General features: G+C 40.7%; 1 protein-coding gene across 4 annotated transcripts in view; it reads left to right on the forward strand.

Annotated features, from left to right (window-relative positions):
* Window positions 1–606: 606 nt before the first annotated feature.
* The window catches only part of KRAS (KRAS proto-oncogene, GTPase), a 44509-nt gene continuing 23595 nt past the window's right edge, over window positions 607–21520 (forward strand). The window contains exons 1-2 of one of the 4 annotated variants that reach the window (XM_065940169.1): window positions 607–743; window positions 4517–4638. In XM_065940169.1, coding sequence (XP_065796241.1) covers window positions 4528–4638 — 111 coding nt within the window. In that variant the 5' untranslated portion in view covers window positions 607–743; window positions 4517–4527. Of the gene's footprint in view, window positions 757–4516; window positions 4639–21520 lie in introns of all 4 variants that reach the window. The other 3 variants (XM_065940185.1, XM_065940160.1, XM_065940178.1) reach the window with 3 other exon arrangements.

The raw sequence follows: 21520 nt of genomic DNA on the forward strand, positions 1-21520 counted from the left end.
ACTTGCAATAAATGATCGTAAATGAATGTACCCAAGTGCAGGCCGACCCCAAGGGTGGCGGGATTTTCGCAGCTCCACCGTGTGGACCCGACAGCGGCGCGCGGCGCTGGCCTCGGCATCGCCGGGGTACCGAGCCCGCGCCGGCCGGGGTCCGAGTCTGCGGCTCTCGGCCGGGCCCTGCGGCTGGAGCCTGGGGGCGGGCCCCGCGTGGATCCGCCGGCGCCCCCACCGGCGGGCGCCGAGGCACCGCCCAGAGCCAATCGCCCTCCCACTACGCCGGTCGCGCGTCCCCACCCTCCATCGCCCCAGCCGCCCGCTTCCTCCGCCGCGCCGGCCCCCGCTCCTCCTCCGCCGGCCTGGTCCGCCCCCTCCCCGGCCCGGGCCGGCCCCCTCCCTCTCCCCGGCGGCGCTAGCAGGCTCGCTCTTCCCTCTTCCCACACCGCCCTCAGCCGCTCCCTCCCCGCACTCCCGTCTGGAGAGGAATCGAGCACCGAGCGCATCGATAGCTCTGCCCTCTGCGGCCGCCCGGCCCCGAACTCATCGGTGCGCTCGGAGCTCGATTTCCCTAGGCGGCGGCCGCGGCGGCGGAGGCACAGCGGCGGCGGTGGCGGCGGCGGCGGCGGCAGCGGCGGTGGCGGTGGCGGCTCGGCCAGTACTCCCGGCCCCCGCCATTTCGGACTGGGAGCGAGCGCGGCGCAGGGACTGAAGGCAGCGGCGGGGGCCAGAGGCTCGGCGGCTCCCAGGTGCGGGAGAGAGGTACAGAGCGGACCACCCCTCCCGGCTCCTGCCGGGGTCCCGACCCTCCTCGCCGGCGCCGGGCGGGGCCGGCGGCGAGTGAATGAATTAGGGGTCCCTGGAGGGGCGGGAAGGGGGCGCGGGTGCGGGGCCTGGGCGGGCGGGCCGCCGGGCGGACGGGGCCGGTGCTGGGGGTGGGGGGGGGGCGGTCTGCAGGGGGAGGCGCGGGGACGCGGCGACGCGGGGAATGAGGAATGGGCGGTGCGGGGCTGAGGAGGGTGAGGCTGGAGGCGGCCGCCGCTGGGGCTGCTTCCTGGACGGGGAACCCCTTCCTTCCTCCTCCCCGAGAGCCGCGGCTGGAGGCGGCCGGGGAGAAACTCGCGGGCCGGGCGGGCCGCCCCTCTGGGCGGTCGGGTGCGGTGGAGGTTACTCCCGCGGCGCTCCGGCCTCCCCTCCCCCTCGGCGTCCTTCCCTCACCCTCCTCTCCGCTCCCGCACCTCTTCCTCCCTTCCTAGTACTGGGCTGCCTCGGTTGCTGCCTTCTCTGCTGCATCTCTCATCTCTGGGACGAAGGTATAAACTTCTCCCCCGAGCGCAGACTGGACGGCTTGTGGTCCTTTTTCAGTGTGTAGGGGGGATAGATGAGTAAGAGGCGAGGTCGCGTTCAGGCAGCGCAGGGGAAAGTGCTTAGAGACCACTGATGGAGGTTATTGTGTTTGGAAAAAATGCATCTGCAGCCGAGTTCCTGACGGCTCCCCTCCCCCCCTGTATGGGCTGTGACATTGCTGTGGCCACAAAGGAGGAGGTGGAGGTAGGGATGGTGGTGAAAGAACAGGTGGCCAACACCCTGCAACGTAAAGCCTGGACTTCGTGTAAAGGAAAAAGTTAATCCCAGAAGGTCTGTTTTGCTTTGTCAAGTTAAAACACACGCAGCTAACCCGCACAGCAGAAGCAGGGCTCTTTCCTCGCTAGTTGAGTGTAGACAGCAGTAGTTAAAATTGCACTTGAAGTTTCATTTGCCTGTTTTCCTCTCCCCCTTGCCTTCTATATTACCCTTATGCGTACAAATTTGACCCTCATCCCAGGAGTTATTACAGTACTCCTAAACGGTTCTCAGGCCTTTTTTTTTTTCAAAGCGACCTACAAGAGAAGTTAATTGTAGCAATCTGCCAGCCAACTGCCTGAAATACTCTAAGGCATGTGCAGTGGTGCAGGTGAAGTCCTAAACTGGCCTTCTTAAATCTTGAGATCCACCAAAACGAGGGGTTAAGAACAAAAAAAGCATTTTCTAGTTTTTACTTAATATACATGTTACATTTGTAACGGAAAAAAAATTCGTTCAAAAGAAATTACAAAGGGAAAAAATTCTGTTCACAGTCATCATCTCAGAATCAACCTTATGAGTGATGTCATTCTTAGGTGACTAAGGTCCAAAATGCTGACTCGAACGTGTAGTGGACTAGAGACGTCAAAAATGGTTGATAGCACTGTTTACCTTATCCGTCCACAGGCGCTCTTGGTTTTAAGAGGCAGTAGATGAAATGATAATTCATTTTCTTTTATGATCGAAAAAGTGAACATTTTTTGCCTGAATGAAATGCTCGGTTCTGGTTCCAGTTCCACCCCTTACTAGCTTAGGTAGCTTTGGACAAGGGGGACTCCTTTGGCCTGTGATCTTCCATGGGAACGCATTTCTCTCTAGTGGATTTAAATAATACTCGATTTTTGAAATCCAAGTCAAAGATTTTTTTCAGAAATAACCACTGCATAAAAAAGTAGACCAGAAAGTGTGTGGTGTTGAGAATTCACATGTGTATGTACAAGCTAAGCACTAACCAGTATTTGCCCACAATCTTCCCTAGACTAGCTCACTTACTGGTCATAAGGACTCCAGAATTACTGAACATCCCAATGTGGAGTGTGTCAATATTGCCACAACAGAAATGAAATTGGAGAATTAAAAAATATTAATTCATTTTAAAAAAGAAATAATTAGCCCTTTACTTGGTAACAGAAATAGAATATTTAATGAAAAGTAACTGTTTTCCAAAACAAATGCAACAATTAGGGAGAAGAGTGGCATTGTTTCACACTTGCACAAATCTCTCTAATTGTATGGCTTAGTAGAAGACAGCTGGATCCTCATAGCTGCTTCTGTAGTCGGTGTATTGTGATCACAGGTCTGGAAACTTCTACTGTATATGCTTGTGAAAGAATAAGAGTGGGAAGGGTAAATCATCTCATACCATTATCATCAAACCAGGTTTCGCCTCTTGGACCCTCTCCAAAAGTCTAGGGGTCCTAACACCACATTTTGAGAACTACTGTTTTAGGCTGTCCAAATTTTATTGGGGCGGTAGGGTGGGCAGGGAGCTAGAGGATACATTCTGGTGTGATTATCCTCACCTATCACATTTGCTATGGCCAATATTAGGAATGAAAACAGGGAGCAAACAGGACATAATACATGTTGGCGGTGGCCCTAGCCAAGGATAGGTGGCACAGAGCAGGCCCATGAGGAACTGATACAGCAGTTGCTGGGGCTGTCTGCTGTTTGGGAATGGGTTCAGGAAATAGAGCCAGTGCAAGGATGTGTGGGGTGGTGGAGTGCCTACTGGGATAATTCTTGATCTTCAGTAAATGGGATGCTGCGTGTATATGTTTGTATAGTATATCTGCACTTTCATTAATCTGGAATTACTTGTCCTTTAGTACTGGACATTGCCAGTTCAGGACTTAAATTTGTAGTAACATCTTGTAGGTATTGAGGGAAAGGAGATTAAAGTAGATACGTTCATTTCAAAGAGTTTGAAACTGCTAACTAAAAAAATAATGTCTGTGTTGGCACTGTTAAACCTTACATGTTGATATTTATTGCTACTGTTGGGAGTTGATATATGACAAGCAGAGAGTAAAAGTCATGTGGGTACTGCGATATAACTAACATGTTTTAAAAATTCACTCATTAAAAGCATGCTTGTCTTTAATATTATTCTATTTTCTGTTCAAAGTGCTATTTTTCAGCACTAATAATAGCATATATTGTGATTGATGATCAGATCATCTATGCTGAATAGTTCAAGATTCTCAAAGTTGTCTTATTTTTTACACCATTATTTTCCCCAGCAGATAATTTACAGATTAAAATGTCACCAGATATTGTCTTCATCTGCTGTGACATCTCAGGTTTTATTTTCCCAGCATAGCATCTAGCTTTGGCAATCGTCCTGCCACCCCAGTTTGATTCTTGCTACCTGTCCTGGAGAACGACCACGATGATGCTTTTTAAAAGTTTTCTATAGCCGTCAGCTCCAACAGAGACACTCAGTGCATCCGCTTGTAACTCTTAGGGGCCCACACCAGTGAGGAATCCTGTGGCGGTAGCTGTCAACAGCTTCGGTGCGGGTGTGTCCACAGGACATGGAGCAGCGCTCTCGACACGTGTCCTGAGCGAAGTCATGGCTTGCTCCTTCGAGAGCCATTGACTGCTGCGGAGCAGCAGACTGCTGGCTCTTTAGATAGAGCAACCTGAGTCGAAGGTAAAAGAACTGTGCAGTCTGAATGCATTGTTCTCAAATGCTGATGAAGGAGTTTGTAAACAAGCTACAGTTCATTCCATCTGCAATCAACTGGTGTTTCCGTCATTGAATTTTGTGAAGTATTTTGAAAATAATTTCCCGTATAAAGGTAAATTTGTGTATTGATAGAGCATTTGGGTTACATTAACCTCATGTGCGGCACGTGTTCTAATTTAGTCACATTTTCGTTATTTTTATTATAAGGCCTGCTGAAAATGACTGAATATAAACTTGTGGTAGTTGGAGCTGGTGGCGTAGGCAAGAGTGCCTTGACGATACAGCTAATTCAGAATCACTTTGTGGATGAATATGATCCTACGATAGAGGTAAATCTTATTTTAATATTATGCATATTGACTTGTGCCGGCCCATCCTTTGGGTACAAAAAATGGTTTCTCTGATCATTTTCTCTGACTACTCATTATAAGGCAGTTATACTAATCATACTTTTATTAAGTTAACTGAAATGTACTTGGGTTTCACAGCTTTACTCTGATGATGTAAGTAACCATAGATATGAGAGCCCGGCCCATCTTCTCTCAGGAGAGATACCACCTGTGACGCTCACTCTGTGTTAGTGTATGTGTATTTTGATTGGAAGTGTATTGCAGAGTTTTCTCAGAGGATGAAAATGTGAATTTACCTTGTGTCTGTAAGATGAGACATATGTAATAGGCATTTTTAAAAAGGTGGCTTTTGTTTTTATGGGGTTTTGGTTTTTTTGTTGTTGTTGTTTGGTATCTTGATGTCACATGTAGAGTTGACACTGGTGATGTATAATCACTTAATGATTGAATTAAAAGCATTTATTTAGTAGTATTTTCATGTTTTCTTTTCATGTTGAAGTAGTGGAGAACCTACAACTACCTGCTGCATTTTAGAAAGCTCATTCTTTGCTTCTGTGGATATGTATATCAGCTGATATATAAGGGTACCACCAACCAATCCTTACCTTTGCTTTTCAGCCCTTTTTCAATTTATTCAAGGCAGTGTTAGAATTGTTTTTTTAATTACAAATTGATTAATTAATAATTTTCAGACTTCTTCAGTTTTATGAAAATGAACCAAAGGATGGCTAACAGCAAAATGATAGAATAAAGGCCTGGCAGAGAGCTTGAGAGGTCAGGTAGTATTCCCCACTGCCTTCTGGCAGCACTGTACTCAGATGCTTAGAAGCAGATAAGGATTTATTTAACCCCAAAGACCTGCAGGAGGGACTGTCACATAACTGTCCTTCTTAACTAATTTCCGGAATGTATTTATTAGCATATTTCTTGCATAGTCTGAATCTTCCTGGTAAGTTTAACATAGTACCAGCTCATCTTTGAAATAGATTATGTTGTTAGATTGTTTCTTGGACTTCTTTATTCCAAGTTAAGCAACTCTAATCCTTTAACTTTTATTATAGATCTGATACTATCAGATTTTTAATCAGCTCTGAAAAATTGCCCAGAACTTTCTCTGCGTCCCAAGCTGTAGAGTCTAGAACAGGTCAAAATGCCCTGTTAAGGTGCTGTGTGTGTAATGTCTTTAAAAAAAAAACAAAACCTTGACTGCACTCAGATAGTTTCTGAGGACACTGTTGGCCATGGAGAGATGTCTGTGCAGTGTAGCATTTTGAGGATTGAGTAGATAACTGTTCATAAGGAAATGTCAAATATTTTTGGTACTGCAGGAAAGAAGATGAAGAAAAGTACCCTTATTTGCAAAGATCTGAGTTAAACACAGAATCAACTTTTACATGGCTTCCAGGTTTCCTAATTTCACATAGTAAGAAGGAGAGTCTTAACTTACGTGGCCCACCTATGTAAGAGTCACTCTGTATTTCCTCTTGGCAAGTCAGTTCAGTGCTGATGGGTTTGTTTATTTTTTACTTTGAGGAGGATTAAATAGTTCACCTGTTCCTAAAGCCAGCATACTCCACCATTTAAATCGGAAGTAAAAGGGAGTTTTAATAGAATTTAAGTTAAGCAAAGCACAGTGGTTTTCCTGGGATTCTGGAATATGATTTTAGCAGAAGTGCCCATCTTCTCTGAAAATCTGAGGAATTCCATTATGCTCTGTTTCCTATCAGAGGTCAAGAATGATGTATTAAGAATGTGATTAAAAAAAAAAAGGTTAGGAAATCTTTTGGTCAAAATTGTTTAAGTGTCATATAAATTTTAAAGAAATAAAGCAAAAGGCTGTCCTTTATTTGGGGGGAAGAAAAGGCTTATAAATTCAAACTCATTAACTCTGATATGATGTCTGCCAAATCAGAAGACTTGACCCAGAGAAGCATTGATTACCTGTGAACTTTGAAACTGACATCCCGTCACTAGAGTAGTCACCTGGGAAAAGGTTTCGGAGATTGTCTCTTATCTCCAAGTGACCGTGAGTCTCTGAGGGAACTGACACTTTAAATTCTTGGTGTAGTTCAACTAGAAGAAAAGCAGGAGAGTTCAGTAGTTTATTTTAATAAACAAAGATACATGACATTTTTATAGAAGGTTGAAGAAGAGTGAGTATCACTGCTGCTAAGGTTTTTGATCGGTGAACAGTGTAGGTCAGAGAAAATAACAGAGCACATAGACCTGGCACATTCGGAATTCTCATCAGTTTTTCTGCTTTAAAACAAGGGGAAGGAAGTTTAGAGAAAGATTTCTAATTAAGTAATACCATATTTTTTAGTTGTTTAGAATTTGCAGAGATTTATACTATAAGACAGGTAAGAAAGGTGGTCATAGTTTCATTTTATTGATAAAAATGGTCTCTGAGAGGTTGTAACTTGCTTAAGGATACTTAGCTAGTAAGTGATGGAATTTTAAGTTTTCTGAGATCAAGTTAAGTGGAATTTCCACTGTACCCTTGCCTAGCTTTTTAAAAATGAAAAACTGGCCTTCAAGGTAAGAAAATAATATTGGAGACTGATTTGAATTTCTCAATATGTCAAAATTTGAACTCAGCGTACTATCTGATGGCATCTTAATGGCAGAGATTGATATAGAATTGGGTAAGATGCATGGATGGAGCATGTTTATATTTGCACGATGATCACCTTTACTTCTATTCTGAGAAGATTTTATCTTTATCTTTTGTGAAGCTCATCTACGAGTTCCGAGAGAACAAAACACTTTTTTAGTGGTGTGGGATTATTAAAAACCCAGTCCCCAAACACAGTACTAGGCTAGAAATAATACATACTTTTATAGTTTGGAGGTCATGGTTATTATAAAAATACATTCTCTGAAATGTGTTTTCTAAGGTAAAATTTGGTCGAAGCAGGAAAATGGAAGTAGAGATTGGAAGGATCAGGTGGTCAGTTAGCAAATATGTAACAAGTATTTACTGGATATAATATAAAAATAGATAAAAGAACTATTTTCTCCCAGGTTCCAATTCATTGACATCTGCTTGCTTCTGTTAATGTGACATTTATAATTCAGTCTCTTTGATGAAACAGTTCTCTCCTCAATAGAGATGAATGGATTTGTAATTGGATTGATTGGTTCCATCTTTAATGCTCTGAGCTGCTTATTTGCCAAGATATATCAGTTTCTCTTTGAAAAAAAATTCCATGTTAATTGTGGAATTTACTTGCTGATTAAGGTATTTAAACTTGAGAGAATTAAATCAGTATTAAACAGGAATTTAAGAAAAGCACTGTTTAATGATATAAGCTGTTAATTTTCTTTTTTCTTTCATTTCTTTTTTGTTAAAGCAAAAAACATGTATCAATAGTTACTATGGAGGAATGGGTGATGACTTTGCCCATCAGGGGACATTTGTCAATCATCTGGAGACAATTTTGGTTGTCACAATTTGAGGAGGGGGACTGCTCCTGGCATTTATAGTGGATAGAGGTCGAGGGTTCTGTTACCCTCCCTGCAGTGCATGGGACAGCCCCCCCAAAAATGACATGGCCCCAGAAGTCAGTGGTGCCCAGGCCGAGACCCTAATGTGCATTACATACAGCTTTAAACATTCTGTAAGTTGTGAAAGTCAAGTCCATGAGAGTGGTTTGTGTTAGATTTTTTTCTTTTAACATATTATAGATGGAAACCTTTCATTTTCTAAACTAGCAGTATGTTAGCTTGCTCTGGAATTCTGTAAAAACGTTCTGTTGTTTTTAAAACAAGGTACACAGCAGTTTTGTAAATGCTTTTCTTTCTCTTGAAGGCTGTGGCCTCTCTTCACGCCCCCCCCCCCCTTCAGCTGAGTGCCCTCTACTGGTCAACTTACTTGCTTTTATAATAAAAATTGAAATCCTAAGTTTGGATATTTTTTCTGTTTAAACTGTGGGTATAAACAATTTATAGCTATAAATTTTATTTAAAAGTCTTATTTTGTATAATGTTTTAACAATCTAAAGTATCACTTTTTCTCTGCTAGCATTAAGATTGCTGTGTGGACTAGTTCAGTTAGGCGTAACTAAATATGTGGGTGAATATTTTTAACCAAGAGTGGAAATGCGGCAATGTGAAGAAAACAGGGTGGTGCCCTTGTTAACATCGCTCGAGGCTGCTTTGTCTGAGGGGACAAGAAGTGGCACTATAGGGTCTATGAGTTTCTTTTCGTGCATACAGGAGGTACCTTACAGAGCTCAGAGCTTAGTGATGAATTTCGTGGGGTGTTAGGAACAGCCTATTCAAAAGTGGCAAGCTGAAAGATAACATTATGTGCAATTTTATAGGACTGTAGAATAATTGAGAGTACCTTATTATTCTAGAATAAACTCACACAAAATTCAGGTACTGTATTTAGGTCAATTTAAGAATATTTATTTAATAACTATTTATTGAGACCTGAATGTTAAAAATTATTGGGCATGTTTTATTCTAACCTGGAGTTTTTATAAATACAAAGCTTTAAAAACATTCAAATGAAAGTTGGCAGTGGAAATAAAAGGAAAACTTTTTATGGTTTGGCATCTCATAAGATTCTGGTTTGCCATGTAATTAATTTCTTAATTCCATGAGTGTTATTCCGTGCCTACTCAGTACCATGCAGCCTTCCTGGGGTCTACAAATACATTGAGAAACAAAAGGGACCACCAGATCATTGCTGTTGTGGAGCTTATTAGTCTTAGATATATTTGGAAGAAGATCTACTGTTTATAGACAGTAATCCTAATTATATGTAACTTAGAGGCTTTATGCTTTAGGAGGGCAATAGATTTCTTATATCTTAATTGTATTATCTCATAGTACCTAGGTTTATGGAGCACTTATTGTGATCTTAATATAATAAAATTAGAAATGGGTAATAAAAATGAAATATTTGAGGGGATTAAATAGGGATGTAGTGCTTACCTTAGGTAATTTTTGAACTTTCTATTTTGGAACATTTCAAACCCATGGAAAAGTAGTTAAAAAAATTGTACAGTGAATACCTCTTACCTTTAAACTACACATTCTTGCTTTCTGTGTGTATACCTCTCTATGAGCACCCACACGTGCTGAGTTACTTGTCGTGTCCGACTGTTTGCAGCTCCATGGACTGTAGCCCTCCAGGCTCCTCTGTCCGTGGGATTGTCCAGGCGAGAATCCTGGAGTGGGTTGCCATGCCCCCCTCCAGGGGATCTTCCCGACCCAGGGACTGAACCCGCTCTCTTATGTCTCCTGCATTGGCAGGCAGGTTCTTCACCGCTAACGCTACCTGGGAAGCCCTATGTACACACACATTCTTGAATACATATTATTTATGTTTGTTGAATTCTTTGAAAATAAGTTGCATGTACACACACACACACACTTGAATACGTATTACTTATGTTTGTTGAATTCTTTGAAAATAAGTTGCGTGTGTTGGGACCCTTTTCCTCTGGATACAGGGGTCTGCGCACTATGACCGCCTGTTGGCCCAGAGCAGCTTGTTTCTGTTTCTGTCTGTTTTATTGGGGCACGGCTGCTTGCAGTGCAGCTTTTGCACTGCGCTGGCAGAGCTGAGTGGTTGCAAGAGACCAATTACTGTCTAGTCCTTTTTGGAACAAGCTTGCTAACTGTCTTCTAATAGCAAGGATAATTTCTTGTATATCTCCAACACAATGACAAAATTTAGGAAATTCAACACTGATAAAAAGTCTAATATATACTCCGTAGTCAAATTTTATCAGTTTCCAGAATGTGCTTTTAGCAGTTGTTTTTCCCCCCTGATCTCAGGATCACAAATCAGTTGTCACATCTCAGTCTACAAGTTTCTCAGCTTTTCTTAATCATTCGTGACAGTGGCACATTTTGAAGAATTCAGGCCAGTTGTTTTGTGGACCATCTTCTCACTTAGTTTTGTCTGATGATGGCTTCCCTGTGGTCAGGTTCAGATTAAACATTTTTGGTAGAAATACTCTGAAAGTGATGTCATGCCCTCCTTGGGGGTCACATCAGGAGGCATAAGATGCTGGCTTGTTGCATTATTAACGGTGTTATGTTAACACTGGTTAGTGGCTAATGTCATAGCTGTTTCATATCTATCAGTTTTATCTCTGTGAAGGTATCTTTAATTCTTTATAATAGGTATTCTGTGGGGAGATGCTTTGAGACTGTAAATATCTCGTTCTGCAACATACTTGGACCCAGTGGGTTGTAGCATCCACTGATAATTCTCACCGTGTTAAACTACCGCCATCTTGACGGCAAAGTGGTGGGTAGTCTGACTCTGTCATTATGTCTACATTTATTAGTTGACAGCTACCATAAGTAAGGGTTCTCTCTTTTCTCTCCCCTCTCTTTATTTATTTGGTTTGTCTAATTTGTGTCAGTACTGACTCACAGATTCTTTTTTCATTTGATGTTTTAAAGTCTATTCCTGTAATTACTGATATCAATGCTCACATTTATTTTTGGTATGACCAGTGAAATTGCTTTTAAGCTGGGCTCTGTATCTTATTGACATGTCTCCATCAGTTTTTGAACTCTTCCTTACTTTCTGGCACAGTATATTCCAGGTTCACCTTGTTTTTACCTGTCCCTATCCTGGACTCAGCCATTTGTCCAAAGAGCCCTAATTCATTTTACTAGGGAATGCTGTTGAGACATCAAGACCTGGATATCGGGTATGCTTGTTGCTACTGCGGTGTTACTGCTTCTAGACCCATTTCAATGGACAGAGCTAAGAGGTAGATTTTATTTGAAAATCATGAGTTCATTCTTCCTCCGTGTCTTTCTCTCCTGTATATAAATTTTAAATATTAATTAATTAACATTAATTAATGTTAAACATTAGACAGCTGTGGAAATAAAAACGATAATTTCAGTTAACACAGATTGAATGATTTAACATTAGGTCAGCTTTTCTATTTGTGGACTTGGGGTTAAATATTTTTCTCCATTGAGAAAAGTAGGGATCCTTTTTACTTTTTCAAAGTGTTCTTAAACCATTTAGGAAAAAATTGAGCTGTTTGGCTCCATGGAAATTAAGACACCTTTAACAAAAATACAAGACAGATGAAAATCTGGGAAAACTATTTGCATCATCTATCAAGTCAGGTCTTTCTTCTGTATCTGAATTAGAAAAAAAAAAAAACATCCGAAAAGAGAAAAAGGAGGAGGGGGTGGGGGCTAAGCACACAAATAGCCAACCTCTCCACACTCACACAAAAAGTGATGTGGAACCATATTAAGGGATACTTTCATTAATATGGCAATGCATGTTCAAACAATAAATAACATTTTTTTTTTTTGGCCACACTCTGCAGCTTAGGGTATCTTAGATCCCCAATCGGGGATTGACCCCGTGCTCTCAGCAGTGACCCTGTGGCGTCTTAACCACTAAACCACCAGGGAATTCCCTAAATAACCTTTTTTATTTTCATGATGGCTAAGATTAGAATGACGGCACACCTGGAAAGGTAGGAAAAATGTGTGCTCTTTATGCTGTAGTGGGAACACACATTACCATAAACTTTTCTGGAGGCCATCAGTTTAGCAATACATATCACAATGGAAACCACGTGTCAGTTAATCCCACTTACAGAAATTTACCTGAAAGATTTAGTTGGACAAGTGTTTAAATGTATATCCAGGAATGTTTATTGCACTGTTTATAATTTTTAAAAGTGAAAATAATCTACGCATCTACTAGTAAGGAATGGGTGAAGTAAGTTATGGTGTGTGTGTATATATATATATATATATATATATATATATATATATATATATAAATGATACTACACAGTTGTTGGGAGGGATTAAGTAAATCTGTATGTACTGACATTGAACAATGGTTCATTAATTATGTAGAGAAGCTGTGTAATAGCCCTTTGTATGGAAATACGTACATAAAATATGGTAGGACATATGCCACACTCTCTGTAGTATTTTTGTTTTTTTAAAAAATGAGTATATACTGTTTGAGAGAGAAAAATACATCCTTATTTTTGAGGGAGAAGAGTCACTAGAGTATTAGGTACTATTAGATTACTTCATATTTATTTTCTTCCCCCCTTTTAAAACCTTGAGGAATTGAATAATACAGATGTGTTAGAGATAAAATATACAAAGAAATTGGTATTAGGCCAATTAAAGAATAGCTGAGAGGTACATAATTCAATATATGAAAATTATATTGGCATCTGTAAAAAATTGGATCCATTATGGATCCAATCTGACCTTGGCATCAAGTGATAATTTGTGGGAGAATGCCACATGACTTCAACAGGTTACAGATATAGGCTTATAATATCCTTACTTTCAAAATTTGTCATTCAAATTTTCCTTGAGTTTATTCAGATTTTTGAACTAGTTTTGTCTTTTGGGCATAGTACCCATTTTATTCTCTCTAGTCCTAAGCTAAGAGTCAATGTGTTTTTATAATTTCAAATATCCATTATTTGAAAGAAGTCTTTGTTTTCTTTATTCTTACTTTTAATGAATGTCTTAATCGGAATTCTACCGTGAGAACAAGCTCTTTTAACACCCTTGCTCCCTAATCAATACAGAAATCCTTTATAAACCTCAGAGTTTTAGCTCTTTTTCCCTGGATCTTATCTAACTCCATTATATTTATTTTGAAATACAGTGAGTAGTTTTGGGAAAAGTAGTCCAGGAGTAGACGTTCAGTTAGCTTTTTATAGGACTTTGCATTTTATAAAGGAATTTTCGTGGTCTTTAGTTCTAACTTGTATACAAAGTCCTGTGTATTGTTATTTACCCACTTTTATAGCTAAAGGAATAATAGCTTAGAGTACACTAGAGATAAAGTAGTTTGTGCATACTCACACAGCACAAGTGGCCTTCCATGATGGCTCAGTGGGTAAATAAGATTTCCTGCAGTGCAGAAGACACGGGAGATGTGGGTTTGATCCCTGGGTCGAGAAGGTACCTCTGGAGAAGGAAATGGCAGCCTGCTCCAGTGTTCTTGCATGGGAAGTCCCATGGACAGAGGAGCCTCATGGGCTACAGTTCAAAGGGTCACAAAGAATCAGACACGACTACGCGACTGCACGAATGCACACCACAAGTAAGTGGGGTTCTGCAGCTGCCACACATGCAGGGTTCAGGAACATATCCAGTTTGGATGACTTCGGCCCTGAGCATCAGACCTGTGTATCAAAGCTGCCTGCAGGTCATAGCACCAGAGCAGCCTACAAACACGAAATTCAACATGCCTCAGATTGAACCCATCTTTTCCTTTCCCCTTCCTCCTAAGTTCTCATCTCTAAACAGTTAGCCATGCCATTTAAAACAATGGAAATATAATTCACATAACATAAAATTCACCCTCTTAAAATAATACACTTCAGTGGTTTTTAGTATATTCACAAAGTTACACAACTGTCACCATCACCCTATTTAAGTCTATACCAGTTAGCAGTTATGACCCAAACCCTTCTCCAGTCAGCCCCTGGCAACTATTAATCCATTTTCTGTCTCCATGGATTTGCCTATTCTGAATATTTCATTTAACTGAAATCATGCAATATGTGACCTTCTGTGTCTGGCTTCCTTCATGTAGGATAATTTCTCAAGGTTCATCTATGTTGTCGTGTTTCGATACTTCATTCCTCTTTATGGCTGAATAATATTCTCTTGTATGAATATTTGTTTATGTGTTCATCAGTGGATGGGCATTTGGATAGTTTTCTCTTTCGGGCTGTTTTGAATGACAGTGCTGTAAACATTGCTGCAAGGGATATGTAAAGGTTTTTCTGTCCGTTTCACCCATTAAGTATTCATTAAAACTGTTTAATCTTCTCCATCTTACTCCTGTTGCTGCCTTACTTCAGGTCCTTGTAAAAGTTTTTGAAACTCATCTTCCAGCCTCTAGTATGGGCTCTTTCTATAATTTGTCATAATAATGCTGTGAACCATAATAATAGTGAATCATGTCAATTTGATCCTCCCCCTACTTAAAAACCTTTTCATGACTTAGTATACAGTGAAGTTCAAAACTTCTTAATATGGCTTATTAGACCCTCCATAACCTGGCCTCTGCTTGATGGTGCAGTTTCACTTCTAATTGCCTATAATCTCTTAGAGGGACTTCTTGGTTCCATGTACTAAACATGCTGTTTCATGTTTTTGTGCAATCTCTTTGCACCTTTCTGCCTGGAGTGGTCCTCCTGTCTTTTTTAATTCATATAAGCAAAGTTGATCTCTTCTTCTATTTGCTATCTTCTTCTACATAAGGCATTTTGCATTTATTTCACTGAATTGTAATCATGTGTTTACATTCATAGCTCTTTCACTAGACCTAGTTCTTTGAGGTTAGAAACTTTATTAATGCCTGGCACAGTATCTGATACCTAGTAGATTTTTAGTAAGTGTTTGTATGATGCAAGGGAGAAAGGAGTAGCACGTAGGTGGGAATGAACTAATAAATAAGCCTGTGTTTGTATGTCCCAAATTCTTTGTTTCTGTATTGTAATTCTAACATACCAGGCTACTGTATGTTTCTAGCTGTCTTTGAGAACTAGCTGTGTACAACCACTTTTGATGATCTATAACCAGTGTATGGAATACGCTTTCCTGATAGCTCAGTTTGTAAAGAATACACCTGCAGTGCAGGAGACCCTGCTTTGATTCCTGGGTCAGGAAGATCCACTGGAGAAGGGATAGACTACCCACTCCAGTATGCCTTGGGCTTCCCGTGTGGCTCAGCTGGTAAAGAATCTACCTGCAATCTGGGAGACCTGGGTTCTAGGTTCATGTATATTCTTCCACATACATGCTTTCTATGTTAGAATCTTTTAGAAGGGTAACAGAATACCCTTGAGAGAGTAAAAGTTTCTCAAATTTTTCTGTTGGTGTTACATAGCTGTACATGAAAAATACTTAGATAGCACAATAAGAAAATCTTACAAACATTTCAAAAGTAAATCCTCAAAGAATACTTTAGCTGGCATTTTCAGCAGCCCTGTTCATATTTACAAGAGCATCTGATGGAATCAGCAGCATGAAGATGGAGATTAAATGGGGTAAGGCTTGTAATATGCTTATCACAGTATCCTGCATATAAATAAGGGTTCAGTAAGCCTTGGCTGTCATAATTACTATTAATAGTAATAATGATTACTCTTAGTAAAAGTTAATCATTTCTTTAGATTTTTTTGTTTACTGTAATATGTCTTCTCATGACAGGGTTAACTGCCTCAGTGGAAAACTCAGCTGAATATATTAGAAGATGAACATACTGAATAACTTGATTACTGTTAATTATAATAGAAAAATGACAAAATGATGTCCTGATAAGTGAGTTTATCTCATTCTTGGAAGATTTATTCTTAACTTTCAAATCCCTCCATTGGGTCTACAGATCAGTTTCTACACATGAAACAACACTTGAGAGCACTTTAATAAGTTGGAAGACATTTTAAAAAACTTCAGCTGGTTCAGTTAAGTCGCTCAGTCCTGTCCTACTCTGCGACCCCATGAACCGCAGCACTCCAGGCCTCCCTGTCCATCGTCAACTCCTGGAGTTTCCTCAAACCCATGTCCATCAAGTCAGTGATGCCATCCAACCATCTCATCCTCTGTTGTCCCCTTCTCCTCCTGCCCTCAATCTTTCCCAGCATCAGGGTCTTTTCAAATGAGTCAACTCTTCGCATCTGAAGGCCAAAGTATTGCAGTTTCAGCTTCAGCATCAGGTCTTCCAATGAACACCCAGGACTGATCTCCTTTAGGATGGACTGGTTCGATCTCCTTGCAGTCCAAGGGACTCTCAAGAGTCTTCTCCAATACCACAGTTCAAAAGCATCAATTCTTCTGCGCTCAGCTTTCTTTATAGTCCAACTCTTGCATTCATACATGACTACTGGAAAAACCATAACCTTGACTAGACGGACCTTTGTTGATAAAGTAGTGTCTCTGCCTTTTAATATGCTGTCTAGGTTGGTCGTAACTTTCCTTCCAAGGAGTAAGTGTCTTTTAATTTCATGACTGCAGTCACCATGTGTAGTGATTTTGGAGCCCAAAAAAATAAGGTCTGCCACTGTTTCCACTGTACCCCATCTATTTGCCATGAAGTGATGGGACCAGATGCCATGATCTTAGTTTTCTGAATGCTGAGCTGTAAGCCAACTTTTTCACTCTCCTCTTTCACTTTCATCAAGAGGCTTTTTAGTTCTTCTTCACTTTCTGCCATAAGGGTGGTGTCATCTGCACATCTGAGGTTATTGATATTTCTCCTGGCAGTCTTGATTCCAGCTTGTGCTTCTTCCAGCCCAGTGTTTCTCATGATGTACTCTGCATGTAAGTTAAATAAGCAGGGTGACAATATACAGCCTTGACATACTCCTTTTCCTATTTGGAACCAGTCTGTTGTTCCATGTCCAGTTCTGTTGCTTCCTGACTGCATACAGGTTTCTCAAGAGGCAGGTCAGGTGGTCTGGTATTCCCATCTCTTTCAGAATTTTCCACAGTTTATTGTGATCCACACAGTCAAAGGCTTTGGCATAGTCAATAAAGCAGAAATAGATGTTTTTCTGGAACTCTCTTGCTTTTTGATGATCCAGTTGATGTTAGCAATTTGATCTCTGGTTCCTCTGCCTTTTCTAAAACCAGCTTGAACATCTGGAAGTTCACGGTTCACGTATTGCTGAAGCTTGGCTTGGAGAATTTTGAGCATTACTTTACTAGCGTGTGAGATGAGTGCAATTATGCAGTAGTTTGAGCATTCTTTGGCATTGCCTTTCTTTGGGTCAGTACAAAGGACAAAAATCCCAAAAGGGCAAAGGACAAAGGTTATGTGGATAAACATGAAAAAGAAAAACTATGTAACATTACAAGTCCTCAAAGAGAGCGATATTAAAACAGTAGGGTTTTTGGTCTAACAAACTGAGAAAAATAAAAATGTAAGACCTATTGTTGAGTGAGTGGTGATGAGATGGGTACACCCTGTTTATTATTATTATTTTTTAATTAGTGGAAAATTGCTTTACATTATTGTGTTGATTTCTGCCATACAACAACATGAATCAGTCATAATTATATATTAATATATATTCCCTCCCTCTTGAGCCTCCATCCCCTCCCCCCACCCTTCTCCTGTAGGTCATCGCAAAGCACCAGGCTGAGCTCCCTGTGTTCAATAGCAACTTCCCACTATCTATTTTATACATGATAGTGTATGTATGTCAGTGCTGCATTCTCAATTCGTCCTACCCTCACCTTTGCTGACTGTGTCTATGTATCCACAAGTCTGTTCTCTGTTAGAGTCATCAGTACTGCTTTTCTAGATTCCATATATATATGCGTTAATATGTAATATTTGTTTTTCTGATTTATTTCACTCCGTATAAGAGGTTTCTAGGTTCATTCACCTCACTACAACTGACTCAAATTCATTCCGTTATGGCTGAGTAATATTCCATTGTATTTATGTACCACATCTTCATGCATTCATCTGTTGATGGATATCTAGGTTGCTTCCAAGTCCTGGCTATTGTAAATACTGCTGCAGTGAACATTGGGATACATATGTCTTTTATAATTATGGTTTTCTCAGGGTATATGCCCAGTAGTGGGATTGCTGGGTTATACGGTAGATTTATTCCTAGTTTTTAAAGGAATTTCCATACTGTTCTCTGTAGTGACTATATCAGTTTACATTTCTAACAACTATGCAGCAGGATTCCTTACCTCCACATCCTCTCCAGCATTTATTGTTTGTAGATTTTTTGATGATGGCCATTCTGACTGTTGTGAGGTTTGTATTTTTGATTTGCATTTCACTGGTAATGAGCTTTTGAACTGTGGTATTAGAGAAGACTATTGAGAGTCCCTTGGACAGCAAAGAGATCAAACCAGTCAATTCTAAAGGAAATGAGTCCTGAATATTCATTGGAAGGACTGATGCTTGAAGCTCCAATACTTTGGCCACCTGATTTGAAGAAATGACTCATTGAAAAAGACTGTGATGCTGGGAAAGATTGAAGGCAGGAGAAGGGGACGACAGAGGATGAGATGGTTGGATGGCATCAGGGACTCAATGGACATGAGTTTGAGCAAGCTCCGGGGGTTGATGATGGACATGGAAGCCTGGCATGCTGCAGTCCATGAGGTTACAAAGAGTTGGACATGACTGAGCCACTGAACTGAATAATGAGCAGTGTTGAGCATCTTTTGTTGTGTTTATCAGTCATCTGTATGTCTTCTTTGTAGAAGTGTCTGTTTATGTCTTCTGCTCATTTTTTGATTGGGTTCATTTTTTTTTGACATTAAGCTATATGAGCTACTTGTATATTTTGGAGATTAATCCTCTGTTGGTTACTATGTTTGTAATTATTTTCTTCCATTTTGAGGGTTTTCTTCATCTTGTTTATAGTTTCCTTTGCTGTGCAGAAACTTTTAAGTTTCACTGGGTCCCATGTGTTTATTTTTGTTTTTATTTCCTTTAACCATTCAATACCATGGTAATCCAAGCCTATGCCCCAACCAGTAACGCTGAAGAAGCTGAAGTTGAGTGGTTCTATGAAGACCTACAAGACCTTTTAGAACTAACACCCAAAAAAGATGTCCTTTTCATTATAGGGGACTGGAATACAAAAGTAGGAAGGCAAGAAACACCTGGAGTAACAGGCAAATTTGGCCTTGGAGTACGGAATGAAGCAGGGCAAAAGCTAATAGAGTTTTGCCAGGAGAATGCATTGGTCTTAGCAAACACCCTCTTCCAACAACACAAGAGAAGACTCTACACATGGACATCACCAGATGGTCAACACTGAAATCAGATTGATTATGTTCTTTGCAGCCTAAGATGGAGAAGCTCTATACAGTCAGCAAAAACAAGACTAGGAGCGACTGTGACTCAGATCATGAACTCCTTATTGCCAAATTCAGACTTAAACTGAAGAAAGTAGGGAAAACCACTAGCCCATTCAGATATGACCTAAATCAAATCCCTTATGACTATACAGTAGAAGTGAGAAATAGATTTAAGAGACTAGATCTGATAGACAGAGTGCCTGATGAACTATGGATGGAAGTTCATGACATTGTACAGGAGACAGGGATCAAGACCATCCCCATGGAAAAGAACGGCAATAAGGCAAAATCATTGTCTGAGGAGGCCTCACAAATAGCTGTGAAAAGAAGAGAAGCAAAAAGCAAAAGAGAAAGGGAAAGATATTCCCATTTGAATGCAGAGTTCCAGAGAATAGCAAGGAGAGATACGAAAGCCTTCCTCAACGATCAATGCAAAGAAATAGAGGAAAACAACAGAATGGGAAAGACTAGAGATCTCTTCAAGAAAATTAGAGATATCAAGGGAAAATTTCAGGCAAAGATGGGTTCGATAAAGGACAGAAATGGTATGAACCTAACAGAAGCAGAAGATATTAAGAAGAGGTGGCAAGAATACACAGAAGAACTGTACAAAAAAGATCTTCACGACCCAGATAATCACAGTGGTGTGATCACTCATCTAGAGCCAGACGTCCTGGAATGTGAAGTCAAGTGGGCCTTAGAAAGCATCACTATGAACAAAGCTAGTGGATGTGATGGAATTCCAGTTGAGCTGTTTCAAATCCTGAAAGATGATGCTGTGAAAGTGCTGCACTCAATATGCCTGCAAATTTGGAAAACTTAGCAGTGGCCACAGGACTGGAAAAGATCAGTTTTCATTCCAATCCCTAAGAAAGGCAATCCGAAAGAATGCTCAAACTACCGCACAATTGCACTCATCTCACACACTAGTAAAGTAATGTTCAAAATTCTCCAAGCCAGGCTTCAGCAATACGTGAACCGTGAAGTTCCAGATGTTCAAGTTTGTTTTAGAAAAGGCAGAGGAACCAGAGATCAAATTGCCAATATCCGCTGGATCATTGAAAAAGCAAGAGAGTTCCAGAAAAACATCTATTTCTGCTTTACTGACTATGCCAAAGCCTTTGACTGTGTGGATCACAATAAACTGTGGAAAATTCTGAAAGAGATGAGAATACCAGACCACCTGACCTGCCTCTTGAGAAACCTGTATGCAGGTCAGGAAGCAACAGTTAGAACGAGGCATGGAACAACAGACTGGTTCCAAATAGGAAAAGGAGTATGTCAAGGCTGTATATTGTCACCCTGCTTATTTAACTTACATGCAGAGTACATCATGAGAAATGCTGGACTGGAAGAAGCCCAAGCTGGAATCAAGATTGCCGTAAGAAATATCAATAACCTCAGATATGCAGATGACACCACCCTTATGGCAAAGAGTGAAGAAGAACTAAAAAGCCTCTTGATGAAAGTGAAAGAGGAGAGTGAAAAAGTTGGCTTACAGCTCAGCATTCAGAAAACTAAGATCATGGCATCTGGTCCCATCACCTCATGGCAAATAGATGGGGAGAGAGTGGAAACAGTGTCAGACTTCATTTTTGCGGGGCTCCAAAACCACTGCAGTTGGTGATTGCAGCCATGAAATTAAAAGACGCTTACTCCTTGGAAGGAAAGTTATGACCAACCTAGATAGCATATTAAAAAGCAGAGACATTACTTTGCCAACAAAGGTCCATCTGGTCAAGGTTATGGTTTTTCCCGCGGTCATGTATGGATGTGAGAGTTGGACTGTGAAGAAATGAGAGCCGAAGAATTGATGCTTTCGAACTGTGGTGTTGCAGAAGACTCTTGAGAGTCCCTTGGACTGCAAGAAGATCCAACCAGTCCATTCTAAAGGAGATCAGTCCTGAATATTCATTGGAAGGACTGATGCTGAAGCTGAAACTCCAGTACTTTGGCCATCTCTTGCGAAGAGTTGACTCATTGGAAAAGACCCAGATGCTGGGAGGAATTGGGGCAGGAGGAGAAGGGG

This window comes from Muntiacus reevesi, chromosome 1, assembly GCF_963930625.1.
Source record: "Muntiacus reevesi chromosome 1, mMunRee1.1, whole genome shotgun sequence".
Lineage (NCBI taxonomy): Eukaryota > Metazoa > Chordata > Mammalia > Artiodactyla > Cervidae > Muntiacus > Muntiacus reevesi.